General features: G+C 35.8%; 1 protein-coding gene across 1 annotated transcript; it reads right to left on the bottom strand.

The window, feature by feature from the left end:
* LOC126819668 (dedicator of cytokinesis protein 7) lies at positions 1-27,902 on the bottom strand. The gene is made up of 19 exons (XM_050547832.2): positions 25,833-27,902; positions 20,940-21,084; positions 19,398-19,509; positions 18,809-18,911; positions 17,486-17,620; positions 16,286-16,438; positions 15,816-15,974; positions 13,814-13,990; positions 12,899-13,015; positions 11,637-11,780; positions 10,896-11,027; positions 9,867-10,001; positions 8,265-8,354; positions 7,110-7,200; positions 6,620-6,765; positions 5,479-5,622; positions 5,180-5,289; positions 4,398-4,553; positions 1-3,369 (listed from the first exon to the last, which is right to left on the bottom strand). The coding sequence occupies exons 1-19, from the start codon at positions 26,130-26,132 to the stop codon at positions 3,306-3,308; spliced, it is 2,613 nt and encodes an 870-aa protein (XP_050403789.1). The 5' UTR covers positions 26,133-27,902; the 3' UTR covers positions 1-3,305.
* Between the last annotated feature and the right edge of the window lie 94 nt (positions 27,903-27,996).

Genomic DNA, 27,996 nt, shown 5'->3' with positions numbered 1-27,996 from the left:
CAATAAGGCACACACATCAACTGAATGAAACTAGAAACAATTGATAACATCAAGATTCTGCTCACATCACACTGAATGTTTGACAGAACTGTGACCAGATTCGGTGACACTAGAATTATAATTTCATTCCATCCGGTCCGATCAGTACTCTGATCAGTACGCAATAAACTGACATTTGAGCTTCTGCTGGCAGAAAACAATTTAACATTGATAAAGCCTTACTGAGTCTTAAAGGAGCTAAATCGCTAACATTTGGCACCTAGAAATTGACCGAAATGGGTTGCAACACATAAAATAATGTAATCTGATTGTATATAAACTGATTTACATTCAATTGTTTCTGTTTTTGACTAAATATTAAATCAGTTATGTCCTGCGAAATACGGCAAGAGTCTTAACCAAATGCCAATTTCTAGTGTCTGGTTATACCAGATAAGAATGGTATCACCGTTTGACATGAGTTTTTGAATATGTCTAGCCTCGTTCTTTCTGGTCACTTGTTACAAGTGACGCTAAAATGCACTATGATACACGATTCGTGTACCAATGGTAAAATGTTTATTTTGTCTTAAATATTGGATATCAGAAGCCTGCCTTTTCCCGGTCAGATAACAACATCAATGTTGATTTGAATTGACAAATAATTCGTGTTTTCAATGTGTAAGACTTTGGATGATATTCAGTTATAGAGACTTAGCTACTTTAAACTGACATAGATATATAGATTCATAACCTGTTTATGAAACTAGTTTAATATTTACTGTATATTATTTGGTATTGATAAACCTTTACTGAGTTTTAAACTGACATACATATATGTATGGAACTAGATTAACATTTACTGTATATTATTTGGCATTTAAAACACAGATGTTACACGCTACTATTGACGTACCATTATTTCAGACACATGGCCCAATCTTACAGTACCTATGGTTTAATGGTCGAAAGCGAGACATTAAGTAATATATGAATACTGCATGAGGACGTTAGCCGAGCTGTTGTTTCAATATATTACGCAATGTCTTGATTGAGACCATTAAAAAACTTAAAATACAGACACTATTCCACACATGCATTTCAATGAAATCGTCACACGAGTCCAATATTTCATCTAATATAAAATAATGTTAGATCAACATCAAAGGATGACGTCAAACCTGTATTTTAATAATAAAAAGACAGTGATCATATGATGAATACAGAGAAATACTTGACTAGTCGCAAGCAAGACATTTGTGTAATACATTGAAACAATACTCGATTAATGTCAATATATTACTTAATGCCTCGCTTGCGATGACGACATTTAAACCAGACATAACTGGATACTAACATTAAGGACATGAGATAATCTTGTATATAACACAAAATAACATAATTAAAATGATGAGGCAGTTTACGCACGGTACGTGCCGTGAGCACTTTAGTGACAATTGCAAAATTTCAACACTTACTTCCAAACACAGAGAGAGAGAAATGGGGTTAACTTCCACTAGATACAAACTAGATCATTTCGGGACTAACATATGGTTCTTTTTTTTATTTCTCTAATTCGCTTGCGCGCAGGGGTCTTTAGCAGTGGGAGGAAAACGGAGGACCCGGAGAAAACCCAACTGGGGATTCGAAACCACGCCAGCTGACTCAATGACAGACCTTATGATACAGCACCCACATGCTAACCATTCGGCCATCCAACCCCCCCTACTTCCAAACAAACAACCTGCTAAACTGGATGGGTGGATGGAACAACACTACGGTTAAATTAAATGTTGAATCATGACGAGTCTTACTCTATCTTGCGAGGATTGGTAAGAGTGTTGAGATCACTTCGCAGGTCAATTGTTTCGATGCAAGTGTTGAGAATTTGCGACTGTACTTTAGTGGATTTGGCACAATATAAATGGACATATTATTATCCTGTATGAGTAGGTTTATGTATTTCATAGACAGTCAGCATTGTTCCCTCTAAATTGTGCGTGGGCTTGTGCACGCAAACATTTTACAACGAGAGCACAGATTCTGGTTTTCAGACACCACCTGTTCACAGCATGATCTGTTTATATTTTTCAATCCAGTTGTATTAGGCATGAATTACAGGTCGTGTCAGAATTATCTTGAAACAATTCCAATTACAAATATCTTGTCACCCGATTAAAATTTGAATATCATAAGATTTTTACGCACTCTGACTACTAAACTCAGAAGGAACATTGGCAGTGATTAGCAATTTCAATTACACTTGTAAAAATATCTTGCTATACGATTAAAATTTAAATATCATAAGATTTTTACGCACACTGACTACCAAATTTAGAAGGAACATTGGCAGTGACATCTAGTAGGTATATAAACTGTCTGTAGAGGGATTTAAAAATGGACATTTCCTGTAAATAATATAATATTTGAATAAAACCAATTTAATGAATGATGAAATATGACTAGCTAACCATACAACATGACGGAAGTAACTTTATGATAATAAAACATGTAATAAATACTATAATGATGAAATCTGTTGGACTAGATAAGGATGATATTCTGTAGAAATTGAAGTAAAATTATGTATGACATGGATATATGGCCCAGAGATTCGTGAATATAATTATCTTCATACAGATAACCTCTGATTGAAGTGATGTAGCAAGCACTCTGTAGATTTAAACATGGGATCTGTTATATCTTAAACATGTTATTCACATTTATTATGCAGCTAATTAAAGTATTGAATTGGGATGATCATATTTTTCAATTATTGATTGGGTTGAACATATATTTGGTATTCTGTTTCGACGGTGGAACACTAAATCTGTTATATTTTAACACTGATTTATAGATGGGAGGTTTTCAAATAACACAGATCGTCATTGGTCATCCCACTTGTAACACAGATCGTCATCCCACCTGTTACACAGATCGTCATCCCACCTGTTACACAGATCGTCATCCCACCTGTAACACAGATCATCATCCCACCTGTTACACAGATCGTCATCCCACCTGTTACACAGATCGTCATCCCACCTGTAACACAGATCGTCATCCCACCTGCAACACAGATTGTCACCCCACCTGTAACACAGATCGTCATCCCACCCGTAACACAGATCGTCATCCCACCTGTAACACAGATCGTCATCCCACCTGTAACAGATCGTCATCCCACAAATAAGTGAATATATGAAGTTTATATCGACGGGACTAATATGGTACAATTTGAGCACAGGGATAGATATTTACAAGTGGAAGGAAACTCCCATACATGATATGAAACAAATCCAGGTGGTCTAGCTGTTATTTATAAATTATTGTTGTGCGGAGGCAGCAGCAGCAGGTGGTGAAGTTTGACGTTTAGCTCGAGCTTCTTTACTGAAAATTGAAATAAAAAAAACAAACTTTAAACATATAAACTGGGTGTTCAGCCATTTGGTAAGATTCTTACATAATCAAGTGAGAACAATGGGGTTTAACGTCCACCCAACACAAACTAGGTCACTTTGGGACTAGCACATGGTTTGAGCTTATTTCCATAATTCGCTTGCGTGTAGGGGTCTTTAGCAGTGGGAGGAAACCGGAGGACCCGGAGAAACCCCACAAGGTTGGACAGGCGACCCTACTCCTTGTCACGTACAACCGGAGAATCGAAACCACGCCAGTTGACTCAATGACAGACTGTATGATACAGCACGCACGTGCTAACCATTCAGCCATCCATCCCCCCTAGCAGTGGGAGGAAACTGGAGGACCCGGATTAAACCCACAAGGTTGGACAGGCAACCCTACTTAGAGTGCACGCTTTACCATTCAGCCATCCAACCCCCCCATCTTTGTGTGTAGTGCGGTCCTCCTACACTTACTATTAGAATACACTTGATGTGTTAAACATAAATAAACCTGTAATATATTCAAACAGCTAACACATGTTTTAAATAAATATACTTTATATATTTGTACTCGTGTTCTGCTTGAAATGAGGGGTTAGCCAATCAAATGGTCTGTCGAATCGAGCGTTTGACCTTTTTTTTGCGTGGAACTGTGGATAGACATTAGCAGCAATAGAAATCAAAACAAAGCAAAAGTAGATAAAAAATACATGGCGGTCGCTAATTGGTTAATCGAATGACTGACGTAATCTGGTCAAATGTCGCTTGCTTGGTACCTGACGTCATAGAACGTGAACTCCCACTATAACTTGTTAGATCTACATGTAGTGTAGGCCATCGAAAGTATAAAAACCGAAACGAAATATAGATCTATATTTTAATTAGATTGTTTTATGTTAGAAAGGACAAAAGTCACTATAACCATAATGTACTCAGTGTACTTATTTCTATACTATAACGTAATCAGGTATACATGTATTAAGTAAGATTAATACATAACAAAACAAATCTTACCTTTTATGATGTTTAGATTTTTTAAGATGAGCTGTAGGTGATATCATGGGTTGGATTCTATCATGGAAAGTTCGGTAATTTCTCTCCAATTCTCTCTGATATTCCTTCTGTTCCGATGTGATTAGTTGTTTGTTTTTATGTAGAGCGTCACTGGTCCTGTAATTCAACCAGACAAATAATTTAAATATCCTTTTGTATACTATTGTATATTACTGTATTCTACTGTATATTATTGTATTCTACTATATATTACTGTATTCTACTGTATATTATTGTATATCACTGTATTCTATTGTATATCACTGTATTCTACTGTATATTATTGTATTCTACTGTATTCTACTGTATATTATTGTATATTACTGTATAGAGATAGAGATAATAATATAGTTTACAAGGGATTCTTATTGTGCTAAATGATGAATCAAGCCTTTAAATAATTATCAGGTGCAGATCCAAGGGGGGGAGGGGTCTCGCACCCAGCGCAAGATCCCCCTATTTTTTGCGGTGGCGAACAATTTTTTGCCCCATAAATTCTTGCAGGAAAGGAGAACAGAAATACTTAAAAATGGTAGTGATCCCGGTCGTAATTTACTTCGAAATGAGCTGGTTGGTGACTTGGTTGATTGCCCGTCAGTTCGCCCACCAAGGGCTGGGCTTCGCACTCCCAAGTGGGGGCAGCACCCCCCCCCCTTTCTGAAAATCCTGGATCCGCCCCTGATTATTTATAGTAAATTGTGAAACTATATTTCTAAAATAAAAATATAAACATAAAGACTTACTTTTTCATGAAATCTTTAAAACAGAGACGTAATTTATTATGATGTTTACTTGGCACCTGTTTACCTTCCGCAACACCGCTTAAAAATACCATAGCAACCTCTAATGGTCCCTGTAATTATATAATATTACAATTATCAATTCAGCTACGTTCCGTACTAACAATCAATGTTCTGTATGCCCCACCCTCTTCCCTCAGCATCTTCATCACTTAGTAAGTATATACTACCTGCATTATACCTGTAATAATTTTGTAGGCATACACTACCTCCAGCATCATACCTGTTAATTAATTAATTACCTGATTAACCGTGGTACCAATACAGCCCTGTAAAACCATCTGTAATATTTTAGTATCCGGTGGTTCTTGATGTAGAGCTGTACTTAATTCTTTCGTCTTTTTCTGTACATCCTCGATAGCGACTTCTATTGGTGATAATATTATCTATAATTATAAATAAACAAAGGTTGTTAGGCAACGAAACATACATACCAACATATGAAGATAGGTTTGTAGCAGTATATGCTGGATATGTCCTAAATGAGTCAGAGAACGCCCGATCAGGAATATGTTCAACTGGATATCAAGAGATGGTGAATCCTATTCAAAATTTCCCAAAATACTAACTATACTGACAGTATAACTAATATTAACTGTAGTGAGAGTATAACTAATATTAACTATACTGAGAGTATAACTAATATTAACTATACTGAGAGTATAACTAATATTAACTGTAGTGAGAGTAAAACTAATATTAACTGTACTGAGAGTATAACTAATATTGATTGTACTGAGAGTATAACTAATATTAACTATACTGAGAGTATAACTATTTGTAACTGTACTGAGAGTATAACTAATATTAACTATACTGAGAGTATAACTAATATTAACTGTACTGAGAGTATAACTAATATTAACTGTACTGAGAGTATAACTAATATTAACTGTACTGAGAGTATAACTAATATTAACTATACTGAGAGTATAACTATTATTAACTGTACTGAGAGTATAACTAATATTAACTGTAGTGAGAGTATAACTAATATTAACTGTAGTGAGAGTATAACTAATATTGACTGTAGTGAGAGTATAACTAATACTGACTGTAGTGAGAGTATAACTAATACTGACTGTACTGAGAGTATAACTAATATTGACTGTAGTGAGAGTATAACTAATATTAACTGTACTGAGAGTATAACTAATATTGACTGAACTGAGAGTATAACTAATATGAACTGTACTGAGAGTATAACTAATATTGACTGTAGTGGGAGTATAACTAATATTGACTATACTGAGAGTATAACTAATATTGATTAATTAATAAAGCAATCAACCCTTTTAATTAAAATATATTCTACCTGTGGTCTCTATAACAGATAATCTGGTTTACCCCCACCCCCCACGATTCTATATAAATATATTTTACCTGTTGTCGTTCTATTACTGATAATCTGGTTTTAACATACGGGAAGAAATGGATTGTTGTTAATATTGTTTTACGTTTATATTGTTCGTGTAATTCACCATGAGCTCGTCCATCTAACGTAAACGGTGTAGCGTACATAAATCTCTCTATAATATAAAAAACATAAAAAATATTACAATTTGAATGGAGATAAATGGATAAACCACAGGGTTAACGACCACTCAATACAAACTAGGTCATTTCGAGACTAACATATGGTACCATTTTATTTCAATAATTCGCTAGCGTGTAGGGTTTATTTTAAGCAATGGGAGGAAACCCGAGGACCTGGAGAAAACCCACGAGGTTTGACAGGCGACCCTATAACCGGGGAATCGAACCCATGCCAGTTAACTCAATGACAGACCTTATGATACAATGGGCTTGCACTAACCATTCAGCCATCCCCCGCCCCACCACTCCATGTGCTTGTATTATTTTATTTACTTACTCAGTTTGTAATTCTTCTCAAAATATGTAATTCTATCTCGGTATTCATATGAATCAAAATACGGTTCAACATACGTTATCTGTATATATGCCTGCAAAATATAAAATATAATCATAATAGGAAATACAAACATATAAAAATTATAACCATAATAGGAAATACAAAAATATAAAATATAACCACAATAGGAAATTACAAATATAGGTTTCTAGACAAATGAAATGGGTGGTTTAATGTCCTAGTTTTCTACAGTGTGTTATGAAGCATATTATGCCAATGCCTTACTCTTATTTTGAACTCCCCCCCCCCCCCCGAGTCAAGGGTTCTTTTATTTGTACGCCGCCAATGTAATAGGATATAATAAACATGTTGCCAGGCAATAAAACCCCAAAAATGATTATAATGATAATATGATACTGGCAAAATAATAAAAATATTTCATGACAATACAAACGGTGGCTAAGTGGGTATGACGCTGGCTCGCTAGCCTGGAGGTCGGGTGTTCTATCCCTGCATTGGCCGAGAAAGTTCATCCAGATTTTCTGGTGTGGTTCCCACTTGTCAGTGATGCAGGACGGAGGGTCTGACCGTAGTGCTGCTGTCCGGGCAAAATTTCCCTCATAGCACACTATATGGAGTATGCCTATCTTCATTAGCCCAGTTCGGTGCAGAACAGTAGGACATTAAACCCCATTTCATTTCATTTCACAAACAACATAGGTTGCCAGGTAGCTGGAATTTGATGAAGAGTAAGTGTTAATGCTGCTGTCAGGGCAAAACAAATGAAATGAAATGGGGTTTAACGTCCTACTGTTCTGCTCCGAACTGGGCTAATGAAGACGGGCATACCCCATACAGTGTGCCATGAGGGACATTTTTGCCCGGACAGCGGCACTAAGACCTACTCTTATATCGAATTCCAACTGTCAAGGGATCTTTTACATACACGCCAATGTGTACACGGGACCTCGGTTTTTCGTATCATCCGAAGGACTAGACAGCTGTCCTTGTCAGGCCCTCTGTCCTGCATTAGGGCAAAATTCTCCTCCTAGCATTGCATATGTTACTATAGACCCTCCCCTCCAAATGTTAAGTCACATTCGATTTTTATCCTTTATTTAAAAATTGAGACTTTAAACTGTTTTGTTTTGTTACCTTTTCTGGATCGAGTTTTTCTTTCTCCACTACATTAGAATCTTTTAATACTTGTATTACGTCTTCACCAAATCTATCACCATAGAAACCCTGATAATATATAACAACTCAAATAGATCCCTTAGTTACAGCCATGACAGCCAATAACCATTTTCATTAATCATATTTAAAATTTGGACATAAATAATTTTGGAAGAAAAATGTTTTGTTTTTTTATTGTCTATATTTTGTTATATTTGATCCGTCTTTAACAATGGAAAAACAGGTTGATCAGTTATGCCGTGTTTGTAATTTTCATCTCCGTAGTATAGGAAACATTCGTCATCTATTGACTACTGCTGCTTGTCATCTTTTGGTGCGGTCTCTAATTTTTTTTCAAGATTGGACTATTGTAATAGTGCCTTGGCTGGAATATCTCAACATTTATTAAAGCGACTTCAAATAATTCAGAACAACTGTGCCAGAATCATCCCAAGAACAGCAAAACGTCAACATATAACATCTGTCCTTAAATCGCTTCACTGGTTACCAATAGAGGCTCGTATAAACTTTAAAATCTTAACACTGGTCTACAAGTCTCAGCATGATTCAGCTCCATCCTATATCACAGATCTTATGCAGCCTTATGTACCAAACCGACCACTCCGTTCACAGAATAATCTATCACTTGTTGTACCTTCAACTAAATTAAAATCTTTTGGTGATAAAGCCTTCAGTGTATATGGTCCACGACTATGGAATGACTTACCTGACAAAATAAAGTGTTCAGAAACAGTTGCTCAATTTCGATCTAGACTTAAGACGCATATGTTCACGATGTATTATCCACAGAAGCCATTAACTTACAGCGCTTAGAGCATGCTCATGGATGGATTAAGCGCTATATAAATGTACATTATTATTATTATTATTATTATTATATGGGGCGAAAGTCTTTATTTGCTTTCAGCGTGGAATATTTAGCCCATGTTAACGTGGAATATTGTTGTTTTGTACTGACACTTGTAGGATTGCATACATGGCTATTACTGTTCGTATTCAAGTTAAACAATTTCATGTCCAATGTCTATTTATAGACCAATAGAATCTACTCTGCCTTACACAAATACTCTGTGTACTCCGTGTCTACCTTGTAATCACTTGGGTACTTGTTATTTGAGCGTGAACATTTGTAGTGAGTTCTATACACAATGTTTTACCTGTAATCTGTGTGATATACTATATGTTTTACCTGTAATCTGTGTGATATTCTATAAACAACGTTTTACCTGTAATCTGTGTGATATACTATATGTTTTACCTGTAATCTCTGTGATATACTATAAACAATGTTTTACTGTAATCTGTGTGATATTCTATAAACAATGTTTTACCTGTAATCTGTGTGATATACTATATACAATGTTTTACCTGTAATCTGTGTCATATACTATATGTTTTACCTGTAATCTGTGTGATATACTATATGTTTTACCTGTAATCTGTGTGAAATACTATATGTTTTACCTGTAATCTGTGTCATATACTATATGTTTTACCTGTAATCTGTGTGATATACTATATGTTTTACCTGTAATCTGTGTGAAATACTATATGTTTTACCTGTAATCTGTGTGATATTTCTGCTAGTTTGGTTATAGCAGGTTCTTTATATATATATTCTTCACCATCTAAATCACCAAACTTAGATCCATAAAAACCTACACGGAAATACGTACCAAACATACGCTTTCCTTTCTGTAATAATAATAATAAACGTCCATTGTAACACGTTAGAATCCACCAAGCGTACTCAAAGTGCCTGAATCATAATTATTGTTTAAACAATATGTAAATGTAATTTTTATGATTTGTTGCCTCTCCCAAAATATCATGGACCAGATGAAACTGTCACAGAGAGTTACCTATCATATAAAACAGAAAGAGAGAAATGGGGTTTAACATCCACTCAAATCAAACGGCCACAGAGTGCTACCAATCACATAAAACAGATAGAGATGGGGATTAATGTCCACTCAGATCAAACTGAGAACTAACGCACCATATATAAATTTCAATAAGTTGCTAACGTGTATGGGGCTGTAGCAGTGGGTGAAACCCGGAGAACACACACACAATTGAATAGGCAACCCTACTCCTTGTCACGTACAAGCTAGGAATCAACACTACACCACTTGACTCAATGACAGACCTGATGATCTAAAGCAAGCACGTTACACCATTCGGCCATCCAGCCTCAGTTCATATTACAGAATAGTGTTTATACCAAGCCTAGACATAAGGGACCGGCAACCTACTTTCTGTCAAATATATTTATAGGACTGCCCATTCTCATTATCCCGATTGGTGCAGAAAGTATAACATTAAACCACATTTCATGGGACTGAACTCATGTCTTGCATAGATGACACTTGCATGAAATGGAGAGCAACCCCTTGAAGATTATCAATAAAGCCCCTTGTGAGCAAGTCAATTATTGAAGTAAAGATATATCATATTTTAGTCCCGAAATGATCTAGTTTATATTGGAGTGGACCACTGCTAATACATGTTTCAATTGATAATATGCATGCTATAGACTTAATTGTATGTCTGTCTCTGTCGAAAATAAAAGATAAGTTAGTAACGAACCTGTCTTGTGATGTTACTGAAAGCTTCCTGTAATTTCTGGTGAATATGTGCCAACTTTTTATAATCTCTGTTAGCTTCATGTATTGGTATTAATATCTTATATACTTCATTGACCAGTTCAAACATTCCACCCTGTAATATAACATAACCATCTTTATTCATCAAAGGACAATTAAATGGAACTTGGCTAAAATTACTCAGCCTTATATAAATAACATTGAATGGATCTTCATTAATTATTTTAACTAACAAAACACTGAATATTGAGTAGTATGAAAGCTTTGTAATAGAACATGATCAACTAAAGATTGAAACAATCTTTTTAAAATACAGGGGCCTGTTTCACGAAATTTTAACTAAGATAAAATCCAAATTTTAGTAATTTGATTGGATAATATTAGATTAATTTCAGTGCTTACCAATCAAAATTGAAATATCTATTAAGATTTGGATTTTATCTTTAGTTAAGATTTCGAGAAACAGGGCCCAGATCTATATGTCCGTTTCGTTTTTTTATACTTTCGATGGCCTACACTACATGAAGATCTGACCGGTTGTAGCGATAGGTCGTGTCAGAGGTAATACGAGCAGCTTTTGACCCTATGACGTCAGACATTTGATTAACCAATCAGCATTGATGTTTCTAATGGATTACCCACAGCATGGTAAAAGATCTAGAAATGTATGTTGATGATGATAATATACTAATGTCCATGTTAATATAGTTTTACATCAACTTACCATGGTAAAGGAACTTGCAGCTTGTTCTAATAAACCAACAAGGCCATTTTCTGTGAAATATTTCCCTGTACAAATCCCCTCTTCATCAGGCGATACAACATCATCTGACACAGCACTCTCTTCTAATACATTTGGGGTTATTTTCTATAAAACAGATATCATCCATAGTTAATTCTTTTATTTTAATAAGATTAAACATGCATTATGCAAGAGCAAAATCTGCTTATTACAAGTCTTTCTTTAGGCCTGAAATGTTATCTAAATTATCAATTAGACATTAATTAACTTATCCAGACCATAATAAACTCTCGATGTCAAGGCTAGCCTTCGATGTTGGCTGGATTAGATTCCTATTTGCCGCTAACGGCCATTGATAATTAAATCAAAAAAAGTGGATAATCGATACTATGCTGTTTATATTAATGATTTTAGTAATGATGACCGAGACTATGCAAAAATTTCACCCGCTTCTTTCTCGGCTCATAGTGGATCAATTTGACTGAAATTTTCAGCAAATTACCTTTACAGTATCTAGTTTTTAACTATTATAGCGAGAACTGCCATCTCTTTATCTTATCTCCCATAATGTATCTTTAAGAAATTGATTTTTCTCATTTACAAAATGTAGAAATAAACCAGAGGCCTTATTTATGTAAACTTAAACTAAACTACTTTAAGGATGCAGGATTTTCATAGGTTAAAATTCTAGAACAAATTTTAGTTCTTTCTTAAAATATTGTTTAACCCGTTAAGCGTGACTTTTTTAAAACGTTAACCAACCCCTTTTGTGTGTGTAATTAATTTGACGAAATGACGAAGAACTATGTACTATGTTCTAAGAATAGGTTGGGGAAAATACCTCCAAGGAGTTATATTACGCCCTACACACAGTGAGTGGCAGTTGTCCAGGACGTAATATAACGTCCTACACATGCTGCGATCGTGGGGGAATTCCCAAGGGATTCCACCAAGTGACAAACTATGTTCTAAGAATAGTTTGGGGAAAATACCTACAAGGCGTTATATTATGGGTTCAGTATTTGTTAATAAGGACCAAGCTCTGTATTATTAGTGAATAAGACCCCAGCTCTGTATTATTAGTAAATAAGGCACAAGCTCTGTATTATTAGTAAATAAGGCCCCAACTCTGTATTATGTGATTCTGTAATTCAAGAGCTCTTGTTATAGTCCTATTCACCAGTCTTGACTGATTGATTAAACTATCGCCATGACAACAACGATCAATCCAACCAATATCTTACCTGAAAAGTGACGCAACCAATAGGAAGGTAGGGTCTATCTTCCAACATATTCAAATACTCAGCCACGAGACCTGCAGCATGTACTAAACATTGTGCCGCCTCGGCATTGTTCCCTTTCTATAAATACAGAAAAACAAATTAAACCTAGATTATTACATTATAATCATAAACTAATTTATTTTATGATCAGTAGTGGAATACCGCGTTTTATCAGTGAAATAAAAGTGTTATTCCACTGGATAAAATAGTCCATGTTGTTTTTACCTAAAATGATTGTAAAATCATAAAATAAATAGAACATTTGTCGTTTTGTCGTGAATAACATATTTTATTTCATCTCTAAGCAAGAAAACGTTTATATTTTCACTCATGCTACGCACTCGTGAAAATATAAGTTTTCTTGCTTCTCGATGAAATAAAATATGTTATTCACGACAAAACGACAAATATCCTCTATTTATTTACGGAAAAATATATCACATAGAAATGAAATGGGGTTTAACGTCCTACTTTTCTGCTTCGATTGGGCTAACGAAGACGCTCTTACTCCATACAGTTTGCTATAAGAGAAATTTTGCCCGGACAGTGGCGCCTTGGCCTACTCTTATATCAAATTCCAGGGTTCCTCTAGTTGCATGCCAATGTGTACTTGGGGCCTCAGTTTTTTGTCCCATCCAAACGACTATATGTTGTCCATTGCCTGGCCCGATGAACTTTCTTGGCAAACACCAGTTTAGCTAGCCAAATTCTTACTCCTTGAACCACTGTGCCTCCAAGAAAGGGTTACAACAACTTCGGGACTAACTTAAAATTCATTTTATTTCAAGACAAAACCCAAGGCATCAATTAACTGGCCAGCCATATGTTTACCGGCCATATTTCAGTAAATAAAGACCTTGTGGTTTTCTAGCCTACCTCACTATGTTTACCGGCCATATTTTGTAACCATGTCAACCTGAGATCGGGTGACGTCTGATAACCTTTAGCGATACGATACATCAGATCCAATAACATCTCCGGATCTTCCTGGAATTCCTTCATCTTCACCGTGTCCGATAAAATCATGTGCAGGTTAAACACCAGATCTCTCACCTTCGTGGGTTCAAAATAAAAATAATAATAAATCATCAATATGGAACCTAATGTCTTTTTGCAGAATCAATTTGTTGGCTTCAAAAAAAAAATAATAATGAATGCATAACTTTACGATATTAAAATAAAAATAATAAACCAGGTCATTTCGGGACTAAGATATGGTTCAATTTTATTTCAACAATTCGTTTGCAAGTACTGGTCTTTGTAAGTGGGAGGTAACCGGAGGACTGTGAGAAAACCCACGAGAATGGACAGATGACCCTACTCCTTGTCACATACAAACTGAGAATCAAAACCACGCAAGTTGACTCGATGACAGACAGATGACTCAATGACGAACTTGATTCAACGCTTGCACATTAATCATTTAGCCACCCAAAAATAATAATAAATATTTAACTTTCTGATTATAAAATAAAAATAATAAATTTCTTGACTTCACGGTTTCAAAATCAAAATAATAAATTTCTTAACTTCACGATATCAAAATCAAAACAATAATAAATATATATAGAAGAGAAAGTTTGCCTGTGGATTAGCTATAGTCAGGTTGTTTAGGTTAAAACTCGTTCACTTTTTGACAAAAGTATCAACCCATGCGATCTGACCTAATACTTGTCTATATATCCAAAAATATTAGCACAAACCTAAAGTTGCACTACTTTGTTTAAAGGTAAACGATGAAAAGATAAAAGTTTTCCCGACACTGGTTTAATAACATTTTAAGTACTTTTTCTCATATAGATGGACACCATAGTATACTTATTATACATATTTACACAGTAACACTGTGGTTTTAATTGGCTATAGTTACCATTGTTTATGGATACATAGTATATAGATAGGTAACTAACAGAAAACATGTATACATGTGTTTTAATCTGTTGTATATACGTACAACTTAGGAACAATGAATGGAAGATAATAAAGGGATAGATTAAGCAAATTAAATTAATGAAATTAATGGCCAATTGGTACTTATTGACTATTAAGTGGAGTAATGTATGTCTTAATAAAATGGTTTTCCATTAATTTTCTTTTCGTCATGTCATTGATTTTCATTTTATAAAAAGGAAAAATTTGAAATTTGATTTGTAGGTGTGTTACTATGGAAATTTTTTTAGATTGTGACCCATTTACTCTGAAAACTAAAAACTGTATAATAGACTCACACGTACAGTGCCGGTAACAAAGATGGGTTGCCTGGCAATGAAACATACGTCCACAGCAGCTAAATCGTCCAAGCGGTCGACAAGGGGTGTCGCACATTTATTATTTTGTAGATAATTGGGGGCATTTATTTACAAGACAATTTCATACAGATCAGATTATAATTTTCGTTGTTTGAGGGTTCACAAGGTTTTACAAACTGAAACAAGGCCTTAACTCTGGAAGTAATTTATAGAAATTGTTGAAATTTGACTGGCTTTTTCATTTACCCAATTCAAATAATTCATATAAAAATCATACAGATTGGATTATAACTTTTGCCATTTGAACGTTCAAAAGTTCAACAAAGTAAAACAAGGGCCATAAATTTAGAAGTAATCGACAGAAATTGCTGAAATTCAATAGGATTCTTGATTTTACTAATTTGAATAATGCATATAAATTTCATACAGATCGGCAGATAACTTATGATATTATAGCCTTCACAAGGTGCAACAAAGTGAAACAAGGGCCATAACTCTAGAAGTAATAAACGGAAATTGTTGAAATTAAATAGGTTTTTTCGTTTCACATTTCCATGTGGGCGTATAAAAATTAGTACCAGTAATCAATAAGGAGCCACCTCAGATGTAGCAATAAATCTTTTACAAACCTGTTCAGGGAAAGTTGTTTCTTGTAATTCAACATCAGCCTCGGCATACGTTAAAATAGTTTTCAACGATTTACGTAAATATTCTTCGTTAAAATTATGATTCTGACCAACCAATGAACTTAAAGACATGGTGACCTGCATCTTGACTCGTGCAAAATTCTACAAGAAAGGAAAAATATTCTAATAAATGATAAGAATAGGAGACAGTGAGAGAAATGTGGTTTAACGTCCACTCGACACAAACTAGGTCATTTCGGGACTAACATATGGTTCAATTTTATTTCAATAATATGCTTGCCAGTTGACTCAATGACAGGCCTTATGATACAGCACACACATGCTAACCATTCAGCCATCCACCCCCCTGAATGACAATAGTGTTCTGATTATAATATCATTCTGACATACTGAAAAGTTTATAAATTACAAAAATTTCTGGATGTTTATTTTATCAAAATTCAAAAACTTACGTTTCCCAGTTCAAAGTTTTGTCTCATGAGTAGATAAAGTGAAGCGCTGGCTTGTGATCGGGTATTACCAATACAAGAACTACAGTGACGTAACAGACGCAGACACAGATCGGCACATTGTTCCGTTTCTTCTTCAAATAATAAATCCAAAAACTGAAATTAAACAGAGCCAAATAATATCAACGCAAAAAATCTTCTCCATCTTTCTATATCATTCCTTGGAGTTCTTCTATCAAAGTCTTGTTGCGTCATTTGAACGCTATAGGAATCCCTTGTAAACTATTATATCGTGAATTTTTCACCTCTAAAAAGAATTTTAGTCCAAAAAGTAAGTATTTATGTATATATTTCTTTCACAATTTACTATAAATTATTTAAAGGCTTGAATCATCATTTTATCGATAAAGGAATCCCTTGCAAACTACAATATTGTGAAAGTTGAGTCTCTTAAAAGGAATATAATTCCAAAAATAATTGAATTCCGTCCAGTATTTATAAAGTTATAATCAGCTGAAATTTCATCGATTTATGTTGCTTGAGTGTAACAAGACTCTGCCATCTTTTATTGGTACTTTACTGCACCAATGGGAAAAGTGGCTATTTATTTATCCTAACTCTGACAAACTAAAACTAATTTCATTTGATCTGCTCCAATAATAAATTATTTAAAAAAAAAACTGCCTACTTCGCTCACAATAAATTTTGAGAATGATATGACTCATGTCACTATAAAACTTGAGAAATGACATTTCTAATGAGTTTTCAATGAACCGCGTTTAGATTCATTCAGGATCTGTGCATGAAATATCATCAATATGTAAATCTTACCTGTGTAACTAAAGGTGTATAAAATATTAATATGTAAATTTTATCCGTGTAACTAAAGGTGTGTAGAATATGTAAATCTTACCCGTGTAACTAAAGGTGTATAAAATATTAATGTGTAAATTTTACCCGTGTAACTAAAGGTGTGTAGAATATGTAAATTTTACCCGTGTAACTAAAGGTGTGTAGAATATGTAAATCTTACCTGTGTAACTAAAGGTGTGTAGAATATGTAAATCTTACCTATGTAACTAAAGGTGTATAGAATATTAATATGTAAATCTTACTTGTGTAACTAAAGGTGTGTAGAATATTAATATGTAAATCTTACCTGTTTAACTAAAGGTGTGTAGAATATTAATATGTAAATCTTACCCGCGTGACTAAAGCTCTCTGTGTAGCGAACATATTCTGTAGAACCAACGAACTCTGATTCAAGGCGAACATGTGTAACAACACGCGTAACGCACTGCTTAATAACGGCTGCATTAAATCTGATGTTTGAGCAATCTGAAATATATAAACATACCATTGACTTGTAAACCTAATGATCAGAGGTCACAGTGGATCAATTTCGAGTTGCGTAAAAATACGCAGACATTCCAAAATTTTGCTTTTTTGCCCTCTACATCTGCGTGACTTAGAGTCTCTCAAAATACTCAATATAGAAGCATGTAAAGTTGTTTTGTGAACAACCCTATTTTGAGCGTCCTTATTTCACTGATATGCCTACTGTATTTAGTCTAATCATGACTGGAGGTTAACGGCATGTCTATGGTTGACGGCACAGTCATTTCAATCTTTCACTTCGACAGGACGTAAAGAGAAAACTATCGATATAAAAGGCAACATTTGATCGGCTGAATGTAAACAGTATATCGTGTTCTAGCCAATCCCAAGTCTTGTATGAAATGCGCTTTATTGCTTCCAATAGGATACATGTAGCTACGTAGGCTTACTGCCATGAACTTATGAATGAAATAAGAGGAAATATAAAAAACTACGGAGACTACGTGCAGTAGAGGTGTGTAAATGCCGGGTCAAGCACATAAATTGTACAAACTACGACATAGAATAATGTAATTATTCTCAAGTCAGGGAAATTTTCTGCGTGAAAATTACGCAGGATCCGTTAATATTTGCGTTTATTTTGAAAAAAATGTGTGAAATACCCAGATTTTTGCGTGACTGCGACCTCTGCTAATGATAATCATTATATCATACAAATGATCTTTATTCTAAACTAATGTTTTGTATGTATATATATATATAGAAAGTACTAAACCATAATGAATGAAATGAAACGTCCTACTATTCTGCTCCAACTGGGCTAATAAAGACAGTGTGCTAAGGAGGGTTCTTTTAGATTCTTCTATTATGTCTGGTTCCCACTGTCGTGCGATAGGATTGTCCCTATAGAATTCATGATCGGCTACATGCAGATAGAGAGAGAGAGAGAGAGAGAGAGAGAGAGAGAAATGGGGTTTAACGTCCACTCAACACAAACTAGGTCATTTCGGGACTCACATATGGTTCAATTTTATTTACATATTTCGCTTGAGAGTAGGGGTCTTTAGCAGTGGGAGGAAACCGGAGGACCCGGAGAAAACCCATGACAGGCGACCATACTCCTTGTCACGTACAAGCAGGGATTCAAAACCACACCAGTGATAAGAAGTCATGTTATAAGGATGTTACCTGCATGACTAATTCTAGAAGATCTAATGATATCATGCTAACTTCAGCTGCTAAACTTCCTTCAACATGGCAAACAATCTCCATATCTCTTGGCTTCGTCGGACTACAACAAAAATATAAAGGCATGTTTTATGTATAATAATAATAATAATGTAAGAAACTGATAACGTTCCTCTAGCTAGAACTGCTGACATCAGATAGAACTGCTGACATCCGGCGAGAACAGCTGGCCTCTATCTAGAACTGCTGGCCTCTAGCTAGAACAGCTGACCTCTAGCTAGAACAGCTGGCCTCTAGCTAGAATGGCTGGCCTCTAGCTATAATGACTGGCCTCTAACTAGAATGGCAGACCTCTTGCTAGAACTGCTGGCCTCTAGCTAGAACTGCTGGTCTCTAGCTAGAACAGCTGGCCTCTAGCTAGAATTGCTGACATTCCGCTAGAACTGCTGTCATCGAGTTAGAACTGCTGGCCTCTAGTTAAAACTGCTAGCTCGAGGCTCTGTCATCCCGCTGAACTGCTGACTTGACATGCTGTTTACATATAATTATATTAAACCACCTATCAGTAAACTAACAAAAGTTATTATACCCATCGTGTATTTCCATAGAATGTCTCCACTGTACTTGATCTTTCCTCCATCTCAATCTACCTCCACCCCCACCATCATTACCTATCAAAGGTGGGGTTCGATCACCTGAAACTATTTATAGACAATTAACAATCTACCTCCACACCCACCATCATTACCTATCAAAGGTGGGGTACAATCACATGAAACTATTTATAGACAATTAACAATCTACCTCCACACCCACCATCATTACCTATCTGCCAATTGCACTCTTTCTTTAGGCCTGAAATGTTATCTCAATTATTAATTTGACATTAATTAACTTATCCAGACTATAATCAACTCTAGGTGGCATCGCTAGTCTGCGATATTTATTGGATTATGATCCTATTTGCTGCTCAGCTTTCATTCATGATTTAATCATGAACTGGATAATTGAGACTATGTTTTTATTGTACCGAATTTAGTAATGATGATCGGGGCAAGGCCGTAATTTCAATCGCTTAATTCTCGGTTCATAGTGGATCAACTTGACTGAAATTCTCAGCGAATTCCCTTTACATTATCTAATTTTAAACTATTATAGTGAGAACTGCCAGCTCTTTATCTAATCTCCCATAATGTATCTTTAATAGACAATTAACAATCCTGAATCTATCTATCTATAATTAAATAGCCCAGGTAATGTTTAAATAAGTTCCAGTGACTAGTACGATGTAAAGTGGATGAAGTAAACCCTGCCTTCAGAGTCTACAACATCTAACACAAGGAACTTCTTTAATTTCTGTCAAAACATAATATAATTGTTTACTACTGAATATTCAAAATTTTACATACACAGATTACCGAAATTTAAATTATATCAATTCTACATACACAAATTACCGTAAGTTAAATGATATCAATTTTACATACACAGATTACCGTAAGTTAAATGATATTAATTTTACATACACAGATTACCGTAAGTTAAATGATATCAATTTTACATACACAGATTACCGTAAGTTAAATGATATCAATTTTACATACACAGATTACCGTAAGTTAAATGATATTAATTTTACATACACAGATTACCGTAAGTTAAATGATATTAATTTTACATACACAGATTACCGTAAGTTAAATGATATCAATTTTAAAGGATGGCAAAGATTTTGTTTTCAGTTATCATCTTATACAGCTTAAAATTGGATTTTTCAAAATTTATATTTTTTTTAAATAATATTTTATTCAAAACTGAAAGAGATCGAAATGAAATGAAATTGTGTTTAACATCCTACTTTTCTGCTCCGACTAGGCTAATGAAGACGGGCAAACGCCAGACAGTGTGCTATGACGGGAATTTTGTCCGGGCAGGGGCACTACAGCCTACTCTTATATCGAATTACAACTACCAGGGGATCTTTTACGTGCACACCAATGTATACACAGGACCACGGTTTTTTGTATCATCCAATGACTACACAGCTGTCCTTGCCAGGCCCTCCGTCCTGCAGGAAGGGATCGAAAAACAGACATGGCCTATATGACCTCTCTCCTATATAAATATTTACCTGAGCTGATGGAGTTTTGCCGTCTGCGTAGCATCATTTCAGTTCTGGCATTACCAGTTCCGAGGATTGCTTCCTCTAATTTTGATTTCATATCCACTGATTTCTTCAAGGTTTGTTGTGAATACTGATTCATGGTTTTCTTACCCTAGTATTATATATAATATAATTAGTTGTAATCAACGATCAATTATTATTTTATAATACCTGCATCAAATATATCAACAAATATCAATACAGGAAGAACCCAGATGATCTGTTGTCACGTCAACAGATGATCGGTCGTCACGTCAACAGATGATCTGTCGTCATGTCAACAGATGATCTGTCGTCACCTCAACAGATGATCTGTTGTCACGTCAACAGATATATTCACTTTATTGATAAATGTTCAAATATTTGATATAAAAAGACTTGTGTAGGACCACATCAACCTTGCCCCGATTTCACAAAGCATTCTCAGACTTAAGTTAGAAATTTACTCAACTTTCGATCACTGTTTATGAGAAATATCTTTGATCTAAAAACACAAAACTTTACACATAATTTCTTATTGATGTATTTGATACATTAAAACAATAAAAGTTTTATAAAGGGCTACATTTTACTTAAAACAAGCCAGACAATTTTGAGTAAATTCTTGACTTAAATCTGAGAATGATTTGTAAACTCGGGACCTGATTTTCTCTACTTCGGGATGTTGATAAATAAATAAATAATCACTTCAAAACTAACAAAATTTGGAGAGAGAGAGAGAAATGGGGTTTAACGTCCACTCGACACAAACTAGGTCATTTCGGAACTAACATATGATTCAATTTTATTTCCATAATTCGCTTGCGCGTAGGGGTCTTTAGCAGTGGGAGGAAACCGGAGGACCTGGAGAAAACCTACGAGGTTGGACAGGCGACGCTACTCCTTGTCACGTACAACCGGGGATTCAAAACCACGCCAGTTGACTCAATGACAGACTTAATGACACAGCATGCACGTGCTAACCACTAAGCCATCCACCCCCCCAACAAAATTCGGTCTAAAATCTTTTGAAGAGTGCAACCAAGTAGATTTGGTATTTAAATTAGGCTTTTTTCCCCGAAGAAATAAGAAAAAGTTTAACAGGAGTTCCCGAAGAACAGAGAATTAAATTGGGGTGTGGCCCCACTGGTAGAAAATTTTACATTTGACCTGATATTAAACGAAAATAATTTGATTAAAATACCAATCCTATTTTACTTTTGATTTTTATATTTCAAAACAATTTAACTTGTCTTCACTACAAAATGAAATGAAATGAAATGGGGTTTAACGTCCTACTGTTCTGCTCCTATACTGGGCTAATGAAGACGGGCATATGCCATACAGTGTGCTATGAGGGAAATTTTGCCCGGGCAGCGGCACTATCGCCTACTCTTATATCGAATTCCAACTGCCAAGGGATCTTTTACGTGCATTCTAATGTATACACGGGACCTCGGTTTTTCGTCTCATCCGAAGGACTAGACAACTGTCCTTGTCAGGCCCTCCGTTCTGCACCACTGACAAGGGGAAACCACGTCGGAAAATTCAGGATGAACTTTCTCGGCCATTGCAGGGATCGAACACCCGACCTCCAGGCTAGTGAGCCAGCGTCTTAACCACCTAGCCACCGTGGCTCCCCTCTTCACTACAATGTCTTAGGGTAGTGGAGGCCATAGAAAGTATAACAAACAAAATGAAATATAAATCGGGGGCCCAATTCATTAAAACTTAAACTAAAATAATTTATCAGTTGAGAGTCACAATCCTAGAGAATACATTTTAGCTATTGGCCATGGCATTTGAATCAGAATAAAACAAAAATTGTAAAAACAAATTTAGAAATGAATCCGATGGATGAATCATAAACAGGAGATATGCTTGTAGATATGCTTGTAGATACAGTGCTAAATATCAAAAGATGTGCCTGTATACATGGCGCTAAATATCAAATATCAGGAGATATGCTTGTAGATATAGCACTACATATCAAATATCAGGAGATAGGCCCGTAGATACAGCGCTAAATATCTAATATCAGGAGATAGGCCCGTAGATACACCGCTAAATATCAAATATCAGATGATATGACTGTAGATACAGCGCTAAATATCTAATATCAGGAGATAGGCCCGTAGATACACCGCTAAATATCAAATATCAGATGATATGACTGTAGATACAGCGCTACATATCAAATATCAGGAGATAGGCCTGTAGATACTTCCGCTAAATATCAAATATCAGATGATATGACTGTAGATACAGCGCTAAATATCAAATATCAGGAGATAGGCCCATAGATACAGCGCTAAATATCCAATATCAGGAATGTGACTGGTATTATAATTTGATTCATTGATTGATATTTATATTGATCCAGTATCTATTGATCTCATGTATATTTTGTTATATGACAGGTAAATTAACTGACAGGTAAGTTCTTCAGCTGCTCCACTTCACTATCTTTCAGTCAATGAGTCAAGACGAGACAATTTCACTGACAATTGCTTAACTGATAATTCTATTTCAATGTTGTTGTATTGTCTCTACCAGGTCGATTACAAAACTCAGGACATACTGTCTCTCCCGATGGACTACAAGACACAATGTCTCTCCTGTTAAGACTACGATGTCTCTCCTTGATTGTCAACTGTCAAGAGGAGCCAATGTCTACATGGGTAGAACTTGGTTTCATGACCCGACTGAATGGCTAGGTAGGCATTCCTTCAACCCTATACACATCACCGATGGCAAGTGCATGCCACAGTTGAGAAACAAATATCAAGGTTTCTCTTAGTTCACACCAGAACTATCCAGTTGAGTAACCAGTGCTGATATCTCAACTGACATGGGGCCCCTTGAAAAGAGAGAGAGAGAGAGAGAGAGAGAGAGAGGGAGAGAGAGAGAGAGAGATGGGATTTAAGTCTTCTCTATAGAAACTAAGGTCATTTCTGGATAAACAGATGGTTCAATTTTATTTTAATAATTCGCTTACGCATTGGGGTCTTTAGCAGTGGGAGGAAACCGGAGGACCCAGAGAAAACCCACGACCCTACCCCTTGTCAAAACCACGCCAGTTGACTCAATGACAGATCTTATGATACACCAGGCACGCACTAACCATTCAAACATCCAACCCCCAAGGTGAAGAGGCAAGTATCACAATGTTATAAAGTTTATATAACCAGTCACTGATTTCTACCCGGTCCCAGCAGATAAATGGTCCGTTTCCTAAAACCATAAGGTGTTCATACCGAAGTAAATAGAGATGATGTTGGAGTTTTGTAATCTATGTGGTAGACACAGTCATCAACAAATAAATGAAATGAAATGTGGTTTAACGTCCTACTGTTCTGCTCCTACTGGGCTAATGAAGCCGGGCCGGGCATATGCCATACAGTGTGTCTATGAGGGAAAGTTAGCCCAGACAGTGGCACTACAAACCAACAACTGGATCAAAAGACATTAATAAAAATATAGAGTAGTTTCCGCTGAATAGAAGTCTAGTCATTCATTTAATAATATGTTCAGTGGGGATGACCCTATATTCGTTACACAAGTCTTCTCTGCTTATGTTCAGCGGGGACGGACCTGTATTCGTTACACAAGTCTTCTCTGCTAGAAGTCAGCGGGGACGGACCTATATTCGTTACACAAGTCTTATGTGTTGGGACTACCCTATATTCGCTATATTTATGTTTAGTTTGATGCTTTTAATAATGAAATACCATGACATAATATGGTGGACTAGTATCTGATATATAAATATGATAGCAACTCATGCCGATTCTGTTATATCATTATTATAATGGTTTCTAAGACAACCTTATCGTTAACTATTATTATTATTATTCCACCCAAATCCAAAAATCTGGCAATCTGTTTAAAACACTGATCCTATTTCGTTTTATTTTTTATGGTTCAAAATTTCGTTTTACTTGTCTTTACTACACTAGGATCTGAGAGAGAGAGAGAGAAATGGGGTTTAACGTCCACTCGACACAAACTAGGTCATTTCGGGACTAACATATGGTTTTATTTTATTTACATAATTCGCTTGCGCGTAGAGGTCTTTAGCAGTGGGAGGAAACCGGAGGACCCGGAGAAAACCCACGAGATTGGACAGGCGACCCTACTCCTTGCCACGTACAACCGGGGATTCGAAACCACGCCAGTCGACTCAATGACAGACTTTATGATACAGCGCGCGCACGCTAACCATTCAGCCATCCAACCCCCCACACTAGGATCTGGAAGAGTTGTTTGTTATCATTGATGTGTTCTGGATAATGAGAGGGATTAGCCACTGAAACGGTCTGTTGCCAAGAAATGTGTGTAATCCACTGGAAACATCAATGCTGATTGGTTAATCAAATGTCTGACATTATAGGGTCAAAAGCCGCTCGTACGATTTCTGACGCGACCTATCGCTACAACCGGTCAGATCTTCATGTAGTGTAGGCCATCGAAAGTATTAAAAAAACGAAACGAAATATAGATCTGTATTTGAATCAGGTTATATATAAATAACTCTCTATTTAGGGTTCATGAAAACCATTCTAAACTACGACAAGATTTCAACAAAAAAAAACAAAACAAACCAACCCCAACCTAAAACACTGTTTAATTTTAGAAATAAACCTTAGAGGATTCCTAAACCATTACCAAAGTGCTCAGAAGTGCTCCGAATTTTAACCTATATAAAATATGATATCATTTGAAAATCAAAAACATTACTTCTCCTTTACAAGAGTTACTGCCCCTCTAGATGAATTACTTCCCCTCTACAAGAATTACTTTCCCTCTACACGAGTTACTCCCCCTCAACAAGAGTTACTCCCCCTCAACAAGTGTTACTTCCCCTGCCAAACCAAGTACCTGTGATGACATCAGCTGTTCTTCTTTCGAGAAACTTCTATTTAACAAGGTTCCCGTGCCCCGCAGGAAGTCATGTGACTTTCTTTGAATGCCTTCCCAGAGTTGTTCATGCAAGGTGGGCTTGGATAGGAGGCTACTTTTAGAGCGTTGAGTGGAAATGCTAGTCAGACCATCCTGCCAATCTTCCAGAGTTTCATCCGATGACGAATTTTGGGATGCAAGGTCGAAATTGACCATGGCCCATTTGGCCTGCAGACAAGATAACAAGACAAAATGGCACATGTTGGCAATTGGAAGCATTCAATATTTTATATTATTTTTTGGTTTCAATAATTTGAGAAATAAAATAATTCAACCGGATAGTGTAGATGAGAGGGAGAAAGTTATCTGTCCTTAGATATCACCCAGGGCGATAGAGGTCTTGATGATGGAGACAGAGTTATACACCCTTACATGCCATCTAGGGCCAGAGAGGTCTTTGATGAGGGAGACAGAGTTACCCTTCCCTAGATGCCATCCAGGGCCAGAGAGGTCTTGGTAAATGTGACAGAGTTATCCGTCCTTGAGAGGTTTTCGTCTCCATAAACCATACCTTAGCGACCATTTTGGTTACTGCGTCCTTTCTAGCTTCCAAAACAATAGAAATTGTTGTCAAGTGCTACTTTGGATGTTATTTTTACTTTTTCAAATTCCAGTTAAGTCGATGCAAAATTAAAAAAGAAATATTTATGTAGCTTGGTTTATTCAGGAAACTAGAAGTATCTTAGCAATTTTGTGTCTCTAGGAATAGGAGGATGTAAAAGGGTAGATAACTCTAGGGAAAGATGAGTAGTGATGAGATTGGATATCATGCTATGGTATCAAACAATATGGTGTGTGATAACCTTGTTAGTGGAGCAACATGCCAGTATACTCTTTACTAAAAATGATTCAAATATAAGGCATGTTCAGGTCATGTGTAGTCTGTACAATAATCAAGACAAAACTACACATAGGGGTTGCTTAATTGTCAGTCCGGAACGTCACGAATTGACAGAATTATAATCGAGTAACGTGGAATTCAGTCATGTCACAGATCTGTCAGTCCTAATAACAGAGGTGGAGTGTGTAGATATATAGAGAGAGAAATGGGGTTTAACGTCCACTCGACACAAACTAGGTCATTTCGGGACTAACATATGGTTCAATTTTATATATTCGCTTGCACGTAGGGGTCTTTAGCAGTGGGAGGAAACCGGAGGACCCGGAGAAAACCCACGAGGTTGGACAGGTGACCTTACTCCTTGTCAGGTACAACCGGGGAATTGAAACCTTGCCATTTTACTCAATGACAGACCGTATGATACAGCGCGCATGTGCTAACCATTCAGCCATTTCCCCCCCCCCCACACACACACTTTCTATTAAATTCATGCTATTAACTCACTGAGCCATGGCGGCTCCTCGTGTGACGATGTTGGAATGATAGTTTATTTCTATCTATGAACATCAAGGTCAAGACGGTATCTGACCTACAGTATTTTTACTTTAATTCATCTAAATGACTATATGTACCGAAAGAATACTTTTTCTTCTTTTTTATTCTAAATCTAAATAAGGGAAACATTTATAGGCCTTCTGAGGCATTTTAATATTTATGAACCAAGAAAATGACATGCATTGTAACAGTGATATCCATTGGAGAAGGTGTCAGTCTTTATTTTATAGAACAAAAATTACCAAAAAATTGGGATTAAAATATGGCACATGAATGTTATGGTGTGTAAAACATAAAAAGCAAAGAAAACATGAAAAGCAACAATGAATACGATCACTAAATATATAAATCTATGTTGGGACAGATACAGACAGACGCAATTGTACATTTTTAACAGGTCAACTACTTTTCATGAGTATACGTGGTCTGCTTGGTCACATGGATATTTTATTTTTCATGGTTTTGTGTGCTAGGGGAGATAATTTGATGTTTTTGCCTACTTTTCGTCAAAAAAGAATTTTTTGAATATGCATATATTGTTTATCTCTCTATAATGTCATTCATTACTGACAAACAGTATTTTCGTTTCAAATTAACTTAATAAATTTTATTTGAGGTTTGTGGAGGTTTCAGATAATTTTGCTTCATATATATGGCTATGGAAAATGGGTGTGGCTATGAATGAAA

The sequence above is a fragment of the Patella vulgata genome, chromosome 4 (genome assembly GCF_932274485.2).
Source record: "Patella vulgata chromosome 4, xgPatVulg1.2, whole genome shotgun sequence".
In the NCBI taxonomy this organism is placed as follows: domain Eukaryota; kingdom Metazoa; phylum Mollusca; class Gastropoda; family Patellidae; genus Patella; species Patella vulgata.
Note: the sequence above shows the minus strand (reverse complement) of the source record. Positions and strands in the feature narration are given on the sequence as shown.

What these genes read in the sequence shown, in the direction of transcription:
- LOC126819668 (XM_050547832.2), bottom strand. Translation starts at nt 26,132, where the DNA reads ATGCTTCCAATTGCCAACATGTGCCATTTTGTCTTGTTATCTTGTCTG. An exon ending in TCTATGGAAATACACGATGG is followed by an intron (nt 18,912 to 19,397) that starts GTATAATAACTT and finishes TTTTTGTTGTAG; the next exon opens with TCCGACGAAGCCAAGAGATA. An exon ending in TTCTAGAATTAGTCATGCAG is followed by an intron (nt 17,621 to 18,808) that starts GTAACATCCTTA and finishes TATATATTTCAG; the next exon opens with ATTGCTCAAACATCAGATTT.